The following is a 12,202-nucleotide window of genomic DNA, read 5'->3' as shown; positions in this document are numbered from 1 at the left end:
TGGCATAAAGACAGACATACAGACCAATGGAACAGACCACAGAATCCAGAAATAAACCATTGTTTATGAAATAATTTTTCACAAGGGTGCCAAGACTATTCAATGGGGAAAGGACAGTCTTTACAACAATGATATTGGGAAAACTGGCTATCTACATACAAAAGAATGAAGCCACACCCTTACCTAACACCATATACAAACATTAAATCTAAGACTTAAGTGGGCTAAATAAGATTAATTTTTTCTCACTGTCCAGTGGATGAGAAATTGTGAGGAAGCTCAGATTTGTTATAGGCAAAGTTTTAGAAGTACGTTATAATTGTACATCTAAGTTGTAATTTATCACTATTAGAATTTTTATTTTTATTTACTTGTTTATGTTCTCTCCGCTTTATAAAAGAGGACGCTTTGCTTGTTCTCCACTGTATTCCCTGCTCCAGAAGAGCACCTGATAGGGGACGTTAAAGACATATTTGATTAATGAATGGTTATCCCCTTAAAGAGTTTCTTCGGACAGCTTAATAAGCCTGTTCAGTTTCCAGCTCTCATATAAGGATAAGCTTTTTCAAGCCCCGGAATACCCTTTCTAGCAGCAGGGGAAGAAGAAAACAGCACATAGTAAAAGCACAGAGGCCGACAGCAAGGAAACTCAGCCGCAGCTCCTAAGCTCAGCATCTCGGGAGACTGGCAGGCTGCAAAAGGGTCGCTCCACCCCGGGAACCGCAACGCTCCGGGGCTCGCGATGGGACAGGCCTCGCGGGGTTGCACCTCTGTCCCTTATTCGCTGAATTCGGGGGGCGTGGTGCTCAGCGCTGACCAATCACGGGCGGCGTGCGCCGGCACGTGCCGAGGCTGGCCTCAGAATCGGGGAGGTTGCAGGCGGGTTGGGACTGCAAAGGCCGGCGCTGAGTTATATCCCGAAGCGTGGCAGTTGGAGGGGAAAGCCTCGGCCCCGGACCGGCGCAGGCCGCTCTCTCACGCTCCTTCCTGCCTCTGTGCCTGCTGCCATGTGGGCCGCCCTGAGATTAGCTTTGCGGCCGTGCGCTCGCGCCGCTGCCCCCGCGCCGCGCGCCTATCATGGAGACTCTGTGGCGACGCTGGGCACCCAACCGGACTCGAGCTCTGCCATCTACCAGGTAGGGCGGGTGAGCGGCCCGGGCCTGGAGTACCCAGCCCGAGTCAGTGATTCCTTTTCACCGACGGCACAAGGCGTTGGCCAGACTGGGAAGCAGGTACAGGGTAGGCGCACTTCAACAGTCGCTGCTCTTTTCTCTGGATCCCCAGTCATGATGCTGGGACGCACCAGGGGGTCGTGAAGTTTGAAAAAGAAAACAGTTCCAAATCAGGTACATTTTAGTTCACTTTTAGCACTGGCACTGTACTTTGTATCTTTAAAATCAGTGGTTCTCAAAACCAGTGGCTCTCTGGTTTAGCAGTCACCTGGGAGCTTGTTGAATATACGGCTGCCTTAGCCTCACCCTGGACCTTTTCCGTCTCTGGGGTGGGGTCCTGGTGTTTGCATTGTTAATGAAGTTGGTGAGAGGGGAGGGCAGGGCCTTGGTGGCAGCCAGCTTTGGGAACCACTGGCCTAGCACAGCTGACCCTGGGTTGTGCTTACCAGACTTGAAATGGTTGGTTATGTTAATAGAAAATATTTACCTTTAAATGACTTTTCTTGGAATTGGGAGGTATCACAACATTAAAGAAACAACTCCTGGTTTGTGAAATATCAGAGCTGGAAGTTTTCAGTCTGTCCCATGGTTTCTAAGCCTGTACAGATAACATTTACATTGTGCAAATAACTTTCAGAGAAGACTTTTTCTGGCTGCGCCGCTGCGGCAGGTGGGATCTTAGTTCCCCGACCAGGGATCGAACCCGCACCCCCTGCATTGGAAGCTCAGAGTCTTAACCACTGGACCGCCAGGAAGGTCCCTCAGAGAACACATTTTAAATAATTCCTGCCTTTGGGAAAACAAGGAGGTTGAAAGGAAATCAGCAGGCTGAGGCAGAAACAGTATCCAATGGGAGACTTCCAAAAGTCTTTAGATGTCCTGGGATCAGGAGAGAATGTTTATTTCAGAAACATTAAGTGGTTACAGTGGTCTAGCCACTATTTTAGGTATTTGGAATAGATGTGTAGGAATGGAATCATAATTTTGTGGGGGAGACGACAAGAAAGCAATGCATTGTGATGAGTGATGTCTAAAGCTTAAAAAAGGTGGTTGCAGATAGGAGGCAGTAAGTGAGTTGGATCTTGAGTTGGATAAGAACTGGCCAGGTTCAGGACGGAGAATGGGAGGCAAGATTATACAAACTAAAGGAGTTATGAGAACATAGGTACCAAGTTATGAAAGTGGTTAGTGGGTGTGAGAACTTGGAAGTCCTGGCCAGGGTGTGGAATTCATGGAGTAGATGGGATTGCTTATGCAGCCAGGTGGAGGAGGGAAGCCATGTGTAGAAGCCACATTTAGATTTCACTTTGCAGTCTGTCTGCTAAGATATTTAAACAGAGAAGTGGCATGATCCTATGGACATGGTAGGGTAATCAGTGTGGCTGCAGTGTGGAGAATGGGTTTCCCACCTTTTTCAATATGGTTTCTTGGCTGGGTGTTCTCTTGGTTGCTGTAGACCTCTGAGTGTTTTCCAGAGCTCCTGTAAGGTTACTTTAGCCAGTTTTGGGTTGTTTTGTGATGGCTCTGTGGGGGAATAAGGGCCTGGAGCTTCCTGCTCTGCCATCTTTTTTTTTTTTTTTTTTGCGGTACGCGGGCCTCTCACTATTGTGGCCTCTCCTGTTGCGGAGCACAGGCTCCGGACGCGCAGGCTCAGCGGCCATGGCTCACGGGCCCAGCCGCTCCGCGGCATGTGGGATCTTCCCGGACCGGGGTACGAACCCGTGTCCCCTGCATCGGCAGGCGGACTCTCAACCATTGCGCCACCAGGGAAGCCCTGCCATCTTTTTGAAGTCAGGTCTCGGCTGATGTATTTGATGGTGGCTGCTAGCTAGGGCTTAGGGAGTGTGAGCCTGAGATTATAACTTCTTTCTCTATGTAAAATGTTTTATGTTCTGGTTCATTCTGTGTGCCAGTAATTAGAATAAGAAAGTAGCTGTGCTATGGTGGAAAAAGCACTGGCTTAGTATTTCATGTATGTTAAAAAGCTAACAGGCAACGTATTTCCATAGGGGGAAAAAGACCTGGTGGAAATGTGCTAAAGTGTCAACAGTGGCCCTTTCAGTGGGCAGAAGAGACAGTGTAGCATGTTGCTTGAAGAGCGAGTTTCTGGAGTTGGTGAATTTTGGTTTAAATCCTAATTCTACTACTTGTTAGCTGAGTGACCTTGGACTAATTACTATATTAGCCAGATTTTGCTTCAGTAATGCTGAGTAGCAACCAATCCCAAGATCTCAGTGTTCAGAAGAACAAGTATTTATTTTTTGTGCTTGGATCTATGGGTTGGTTGTGGCAGTTCTGCTCTAGGACTGTAGTAGATTCAGGTCTGCTCTACTTGTTTCTTATTCCAGGACCCAGAATGAAGGGGCAGTGGCTGCTGTGGGGTGCTTCTCTCATAATGGAAGGCTGGGGCACAAGAGGAGAGCATGGAAACACTTTGTCCTTAAAGCCTCTTCTTGCAATTGGTACACTGTCACTTTTGCCCACATTCCACTCATCAAAGAAGTAATACAGACAGATTCAGAGACTGTGGGGTAGGGAAGTATAATCTCATAGTGAACCTTGGCTAGGATGGGAGGGAAGGAAGAATTTAAAATAAGTAGTACAGTTTACCTTATGGTCTAAGATGGCTGCTTAAGCTCCAGCTATTATGTCTGAGTTCCACGTGCAAAGGAGGAGAAAGGGTGAATAGGTAAAAGGACACCCTCACCTTCTTGTCCTTTTTTTAAAGGAGCCTTTTTAGAAGTCATACCTAACAACTTCTGCTTATATCTCATTGGTTAGAGTTTAGTCACATGGCCACACTTGTCTGAAAAAGGAGGCTGGGATTAATTTATTTTTTTATTTTTTGGCCGTACCGTGTGGCTTATGGGATCCTAGTTCCCCAACCAGGGATTGAACCCATGCCATTGGCAGTGAAAGCCTGGAATCCTAACCACTGGACCACCTGGGAATTCCCCCCTGTTCCTTTTTAAACATAAAATAGGATCCATTTTCCCCCGGGCTTTGTTTTTAAGTGTAATTTGTCAGTAAGTGTAAAACAAGTATTTCTGCATTGGTTGGAATCTCCTCACGATAGTGGTTGAGGGGACAGAAAAAATAAGATGGCATTCTAACCCTCAAAGGGCTTATATTCATTGACAAAAGAAAACAAATACTAGAGATCAATTAAGTTCTGTAGATGTGTAAGGAAGGAAGTTGTTAAAATGAGTGGGAGTAGCCAGAAATTGTGTTGGAGATGAGATGGAACATCAGTTAGGCTTTAAAAGGGGGGTGAGATTTGGATAGATGGACCAGAGAGGGGGGTGGTAGTGCAGAAGAGCTTGAGCAAAGACAGAGAGGCACGAATTAATCTTTTTTACACGTTGGAGTTGGCCCAGCACGGAGGCCACACGGGTGGCAAAGTGACCCAGTGTGGAGGCCACATGGGGTTGGCATGTAATGCTGTTCTCCTTAACCCTTATTATGGTAAAAAAAATCATTGCTTTCCTATAATACTCTCCCTGTTTTTCTTTGCTTCTGTTTTAGGAAAACTACGAGCAGATGAAAGCACTAGTAAATCAACTCCATGAACGAGCACAGAACATCAGACTGGGTAAGCACTCATTTATTCTTCAGTTTATGCTTTTAATTAAGATGTCCCTTATAATTATTCATTTTAGGAAAAACTAGTAGCATCAAGCTTTTGACTCTTCAAGACTGTGCATTTGCTGTTGGTGGGAATGTAAATTGAGGCAGCCACTATGGAACACAGTATGGAGGTCCTTAAAAAACTAAAAAGAGAGCTACCATATGATCCAGCAGTTCCACTCCTAGGCATATATCTGGAAAAGATGAAAACTCTAATTCAAAAAGATACAGTGTACCCCGGTGTTCATAGCAGCACTATTTACAAGAGCCAAGACATGGAAACAACCCAAATGTCCATCAAGAGGCTATTGGTTTAAGATGTGGTATATATATCCACATAAATATATGGGTGTATACTCAGCCATAAAAAAGAATGGAATATTGCCATTTGTAGCAACATGGATGGACCTAGAGAATATCATACTAAGTGAAGTAAGTCAGGAAGAGAAAGACAAATATTATATGATATCACTTATATGTGGAATCTAAAAAATAATGCAAATGAATCTATATACAAAACAGAAACAGACACACATAGGAAACAAACTTGTGGTTACCAAAGGGGAAAGAGAAGGGGGGAGAGATAAATTAGGAGTATGGGATTAACAGATACAAATTACTATACGTAAAATAAATAAGCAAAAAAGATTTGCTGCATAACACAGGGAACAGTATTCACTATCTTGTGATAACTGATAAAGGAAAATAATCTGAAAAAAAAAAAAACGGAATCACTTTGCTGTACACCTGAAACTAACACAATAATGTAAATCAACTATACTTTAATTAAAAAAAAACTGCATTTGTTGGCAGGCAGACATCTGATTTTTTCCTATTACTTGGCCAGTTTTTCTGCTCTTACAGCACTGCCATTATTTGGGGGAAAGTAGAAATTCAGGTTCATCAATTTCTTTTTTGGCTGCGCTGTGCAGCTTGTGGGATCTCAGTTCCTCTACCAGGGATTGAACCTGGGCCACGGCAGTAAAAGCACCAAATCCTAACCACTAGACCACCAGAGAACTCCCTCATCAATTTTTTTTTTTTTTTTTGTGGTACGCGGGCCTCTCACTGTTGTGGCCTCTCCCGTTGCGGAGCACAGGCTCCGGACGCGCAGGCTCAGCGGCCATGGCTCACAGGCCCAGCCGCTCTGCGGCATGTGGGATCTTCCCAGACTGGGGCACGAACCCGTGTCCCCTGCATCGGCAGGCGGACTCTCAACCACTGCGCCACCAGGGAAGCCCGCTCATCAATTTTTAAAACTATTTCTTCTTAAGGTTTTTATTTCAGCCACAGCATCACACTGAAATTTTTGTTTCACTTGAAGCAACTAAAACATTTTCTGTTCATTAGTCATATTCATACTACATACTACATTTTGCGTAATTGTGCATTTTCTGCTGTGTCATGTAATTTGGAAATAATTTCTATATGGGTTTATTGCTAATTAAATAAATGAGATATCCTAAAAACTTTGTAAATTGCATGCAGGTTGTTAAACTGCATGCAGGTAGTTCCAGCAACGCGTATAGCACCATTGAAGTGACCACAGTTAGACATTTGAGCTGTGCACCCAGAGGCAGACAGCTATGTCGCGACTGCCCCCTGGTGACAGAGATGAAAAGATGCTATAAACTGTAAAATGCTTCCTGATTTTAGGGGTGTTAAAATGCGAACAAAATGTGTGTTTTAGAATCAGTGCAATATGGTAAATGAGATAGAAGGAAAACATCAGGCTTTTCTGGCTTTGAGTCTGTGGGAGTGGAGATAGTTAATGCAAAATCTTTTAAGAGTAATCCTTGGAAAACTAAGGTGCTGTGACATTCTGTCTTTTTGTGGTGGTCCACATATCCTAGGCCAGTTTAAATGCCAGAGGAGCTGAATTCTGTGACCTGAGAATCTGTATCAAGGATAGCACTCTTTCTGGTTTTTCCTAATAAAAACAGAATTCACTAGGTGCTCGGAATAGCAAAGTGAAGCTCTAGGCAGAATTAAGAATAATGTTGCTCTAAGTACTAAAGAAAACCCCAAAACACAGATATGTTTTCTTATCTCTTTTTCATCCCACCCTCCCCTGCCATGCTTTTTCCTGCTAGCCCCTTAGTGGACGCTTATGTCGTCAAACTCTCCAAAGACCCTCACCCAAGCCTGGTCTTCTTTGCAGTGTCTTAGGTTTATTTTTCTTTAATACTTACTTTTAAACAGCTTTATTAAGGTATAGTTGATATACAATAAGCCGCATTATTTAAAGCTTACAGTTTGATGAGTTTTGACATATGTATACACCCGTGAAACCGTCACCACAATCAAGACGATGAATGTGTCACTCTCAGAAGTTTCCTCTGCCCTTTGTCACTCTCTCGTCCTCCCTCTCTCCTATAACTATACACACCTCAGTAGGACACTCAGTTCTTGGTGGCTGGGAGAAAAGAGGAAAGCTGTTTGATTTAATTCATACTATCTTGTAAGGCTTTCCCTCCCAGAATTATTTTCATTTTAAAAGATTAGATGTATGTTATGATTTTCTTGGTTACCTTAAGGCAGATTTAGTCTTAAAAATATACCCTCTACCTTTTCAGAAAAAAAAAAAAATCCCCTTAGACATAGGAAAGTCCTGATTTGAAAATAAGGTTGTGCTACTTGGAGGCTTGTTTGAAATCTGTATGAACTTATTTTCTCTCCTAAAAAACAAATAGCTTTCTTCAACAGCTGAACATTTCAGCAGACAAGGAGTATATTAAGATGGAATTCTTGGGCAACAGTGAAGGTAAACATATTAAGGTACAATTTGATCATCTGTTCTGATTATTTCCCTTGGTTTGCTGAGAGTGGGTTATGGATATTCCCCAGGTACCGAACCCAGCCGTTCTCAGGCTGGGTGAGGTTTGGTGTACCCCTCACCTCAAGCAGCCTCACTGGGTTGGTTACCCCAGCGGACTCTTCAATTGTAATTTCCTTTAGTCTGGAGCAATGTCAGGAAACACCGAAGATCATCTCTGATTCAGGATACTAACAAAAGGGGACTTTTTAATTGCTATATAAGGTGTTCAACTCTCTCCTATTTGGGGGCCTAAAAATAGCACCTTTAGCTAAGTTTTGTTGTGCTTATTATGAAAATCATTTCTAAAATAATGCTTTTTACCTGGTACAAATGAAGTTAGGAACTTTTCAACTTTCACATAACATATAGGACAGTGCTAGTATTTATAGTAGGTGTAATAAGTGTGGTGGAGATGAGACAGTATTTGCAATGTATGAGATGCAGAGAAAAGTACTGTGTTATTTCCTTAAGTAATTACTACTGAATTTAGAAAATGTATAATATACTGTGGGCTCAGGGATAGATTGATTTTAAAAAATGCCAGTTTGAATGATCTGAAAAATCAGCTGTTTTTCACAGGATATGTTAAACTTTTTTTAAAGTACCATATTTTGGATTAAGCGTTATATGTTTTTCTGGTATTAAGTTAAATGGAGACCTTATAATGAATTCATCTCATCTAATCATATTTTTTATCACAGGAGGTGGTGAGAAAGCCCGAGCACGTCACATATCAAGAGGAAAACTGTTACCAAGAGAAAGAGTTGACAATCTTATAGACCCAGGGTTGGTACATACCCAAGTGCTTGCTCAGGGTGTTCTCTATTCCATGGTGCTTTCTTAGATAGTTTTTTTTGTTTTTGTTTTGTTTTGTTTTGTTTTTGGGCCATGCCACGTGGCTCATAGGATCTTAGTTCCCTGACCAGGGATTGAACCCAGGCCCTCGGCAGTTACAGTGCAGAGTCCTAACCACTGGACCGCCAGGGAATTCCCATCTTAGATAGTTTTATAAATAAATGATTTTAAATTCTGGTTCTTATCGTAAGATTCAACAACAGATGTTTATTGTGAGGCTACTATGTGTCAGGTGCTGTTCTAGGTGCTAGTGATACATCACTGAACAAAATAGACAAAGTTCCTTGCCCTACTGGAATTTACTTTGTAGCAGGAGGAGATAGAAAATAAACGATAAGTCATAAATTATATAGTGTTAGAAGGGATAAATGTCATGGGAAAAAGAAAAAGGTAGACCAGAGTACGGGAGAGAAAGATGAAGGTCAAGTTGTAGTTTCAAATGAGGTGGTTCGAATAGGCCTCATTGAGGTGGTGACATTTGAGCAAAGATTGGAAGGAGTGAAGAGAGATGGGCTCTAAATATCTGGGGAGAGAGCGTTGCAGGCGGAGGGCATTGGCCAGTGTGAAGGTTCTGCTGTGGGGGCAGGTCACAGATGCTGATATGGAAGGGACTGGAAGGTGGTGGGGTGACGGGAGTGAACGGGGGAGTAGCAGGAGACGGGTGATTTCGGTAAGAGGTTTGTAGGCCAGTGTAAGAGTTTGGGCTTTCACTCTGACAAAAATGGGGAGATTTTGTAGGACTTATCTGACTTAGGTTTTAAAAAGTTATTCTGGCTGTTGTCTTGTGAGTAGACTGTGGGCCTTGAGGGTGGAAGCACCAAGACCAGTTAGAGAGAGGGACTTCCCTGGTGGTGCAGTGGCTAAGACTGCGCTGCCAATGCAGGGGCCCGGTCAGGGAACTTAGATCCCACATGCCGCAACTAAGACCCAGCGCAGCCAAACAAAAACAAACAAACAAATAAATAAATCATTAAAAAAAAAAAAAAGACCAGTTAGAGGGCTTCCCTCGTGGCGCAGTGGTTGAGAGTCTACCTGCCGATGCAGGGGACACGGGTTCGTGCCCCGGTCCGGGAAGATCCCACATGCCGAGGAGCGGCTGGGCCCGTGAGCCATGGCCGCTGAGTCTGCGCGTCCGGAGCCTGTGCTCCGCAACGGGAGAGGCCACAGTGGTGAGAGGCCCGCGTACCGCAAAAAAAAAAAGACCAGTTAGAGAAATGAAGGCTCAAAAGTATTGTTTCAGGGGCCATGCACACAGACGCCCAACCTGGAGACAAACACCGCTAACACCTAGTGTGTTTCCTTCTACACTGTTTTTATGCAAATGTGAATCACTTTTTTTTTTTTTAAAGAAAAATGGAATCATACTAAATGTGGTGTTTTATAACTCCCCGCCCGCCCCTGTCCCCTGTCACCCCCGTGTATCCTGAACATTTAAGTGAGAGAATAATACAGTGGTTAAGAGCCTGGTCCCTTATTACGGAGCTTATTAAAACCCAGCTCTGCCACTTACTAGTAGTTGTGTGACCTTAGACCACTGACCTAATCTCTGTGTTTCAGTTTCCTCATCAGTCTGTGGGGATCATAATAGGATCCATATCAGGAGGTAGTTCTGAGGAATGACTGAGTTAGTGTTTCTGAAGCTCCTAGGAGAGAGGCTGGCATGTGGTAAGTGCTATGTAAGTGTTAGGTGCTATTCTCTTTCTATATTAATAAACACACCTGTACAACATCTTTAAAAATAAGAACCTAGTGTTCCTTTGTATGGCTATACTGTATAAATCCCCAGGGTGGTCACACTAGATTTTTTTTTTCTTTTAAATTTATTTTATTTCTTTATTTTTGGCTGCATTGGGTCTTCATTGCTGCACCTGGGCTTTCTCTGATTGCGGCGCGCAGGCTTCTCATTGCATTGGCTTCTCTTCTTGCGGAGCACGGGCTCTAGGCACATGGGCTTCAGTAGTTGTGGCGCACCGGCTTCAGTAGTTGTGGCTTGTGGGCTCTAGAGCGCAGGCTCAGTAGTTGTGGCACACAGGCTTAGTGGCTCCACGGCATGTGGGATCATCCTGGACCAGGGCTCGAACCCATGTCCTCTGCATTGGCAGGCGGATTCTTAGCCACTGCGCCACCAGGGAAGTCCCCTAGATTTTTTTTTTGACATTGTTTTTGTAGATTTTATGTTCAACACGCATATTTGAAACATTGCCCCATTAAAGAAAAAAATTTCCTTTTCCACGTGTTAACTGTTTAAATATGATTTTTTGAAAAACGACATTAATTCAAGCAACATCTTTTCTTCCGTTCAGGTCTCCATTCCTGGAATTATCCCAATTTGCCGGTTACCAGTTGTATGGTGATGAGGAGGTCCCTGCCGGTGGCATTATTACAGGCATTGGGAGAGTGTCAGGGTGAGTATTCTGCCCACACTCAGCCATGTGGTTCAGGAAGCAGGCCGGAGAGGCAGGGTGTCCAGCACTCACTGCTCTGCATATGAGCATGTGAGTTTTATGCTCGTGATGTTATTTAGGACTGAGGCTTCCTACCCAGACGTGTTAGATTCATCTGTGGAGTGTGTGCATTTTAGCTCTTGAGATTCCATGGAGGCAAGGGCCAGGGCAAGTCTGATTTTATCTTTTCACTAGAGCTGCTCTAGTGTTGGATAGTATGACTGAAAAAGAATTCACTCGTTTAAAAGGTCTAAAGTAGTACTTCATAGTAATTGAAATTGACCTTTCTTACATAATCATATGGTTGAATATGGTCAGCACTCTTTCTCTGGCAGATGATAGATGTGCAAACTAGTTAAAACCAAAAAAGAATTTATTGTCTCTCTTAACTGATAAGTCTGGGCCTAGCTGGGTCGAGGAGCACAAACGGTGTTACCAGGTCACAGGCTGGGTTTTGGTTTTGTTCCTAGGCAGGCCGAGCTGGCCACAGGCATCCCCGGCTTCTGCGCTCTAAGCTTAGCAGCTGCAGTGGGCTGAGAGCTCCTGAGGGTGAAGGCATGGGACCAGAGCCCATTGTTGAGCCCACAGCATGGACGCTGAGTAGAAAGGCCTGGTCCTTGTGCTCACCTCTGAAGATGGGCTTTGGGGTCAGTCCCGCTAGAACCTCAGGGATCAAAAATAGAGAAAGGGCAGTTTCTGAAAGAAAGTTTAGTTTTGTTGCCAAAATAATAGATGCTGGGTAGGCAAAACCAATAGATGTCTAATACAGTATTTTTGTGGACTAATTTTATTTCTCATTCTGTAACATGTCTGTGACCTTTTAATAAGACAAGTAAAAATGGTTATGTCTCTTGTCCAAGGTCTTATATATACCAAGTGGCAGAGTCAGAATTTCAGCCTAGCTTTGTCTGACTTCATAGCCTGGGCTGTTTCCTGTACCAGAGCTTCTTAAGCTTTTCTAGTGCAGCACCCCCAGGACGGAGGAGTGACCATACCCTGGAGGTGTGGGGTAATGGCCCAGCACCCGCCAAAGCCTAAATTCCTTTTGAAGTCTAGTTTGTTCAATGTTAAAGTCATTAAAAACGTACATCCCACTCTATAAAATGTTAAATATAAAGTGGAAAAAGGCTTTATATATAACCTAGTGAAAAAAATTGTTGCTCAAAGGAGAGGAGCCACATACCCTAATAAAAGACGTACAACGCTACCTGAGGCTGTGTGCTCAGTTGCTGTTCTCTACTTCATTTTCAGCAAGGATTCAATAAGTTTCTTTTTAGAATTCTAGC

General features: G+C 43.7%; 1 protein-coding gene across 4 annotated transcripts in view; it reads left to right on the top strand.

Moving 5' to 3' along the window:
- Positions 1 to 873: 873 nt before the first annotated feature.
- Positions 874 to 12,202, top strand: part of MCCC2 (methylcrotonyl-CoA carboxylase subunit 2) — a 61,490-nt gene continuing 50,161 nt past the window's right edge. For all 4 annotated transcript variants that reach the window (XM_082622820.1, XM_082622821.1, XM_082622818.1 and 1 more), the window contains exons 1-4: positions 874 to 1,136; positions 4,698 to 4,764; positions 8,319 to 8,403; positions 10,776 to 10,877. In XM_082622820.1, the coding sequence (XP_082478946.1) occupies positions 1,008 to 1,136; positions 4,698 to 4,764; positions 8,319 to 8,403; positions 10,776 to 10,877 (383 nt within the window). In that variant the 5' untranslated portion in view covers positions 874 to 1,007. The remainder of the gene's footprint in view (positions 1,137 to 4,697; positions 4,765 to 8,318; positions 8,404 to 10,775; positions 10,878 to 12,202) is intronic.

This window comes from Mesoplodon mirus (genome assembly GCF_964341445.2).
Source record: "Mesoplodon mirus genome assembly, chromosome: 5".
Classification (NCBI taxonomy): domain Eukaryota; kingdom Metazoa; phylum Chordata; class Mammalia; order Artiodactyla; family Ziphiidae; genus Mesoplodon; species Mesoplodon mirus.
The sequence above is the reverse complement of the archived record's forward strand: the minus strand, read 5'-3'. Positions and strand labels throughout refer to the sequence as shown.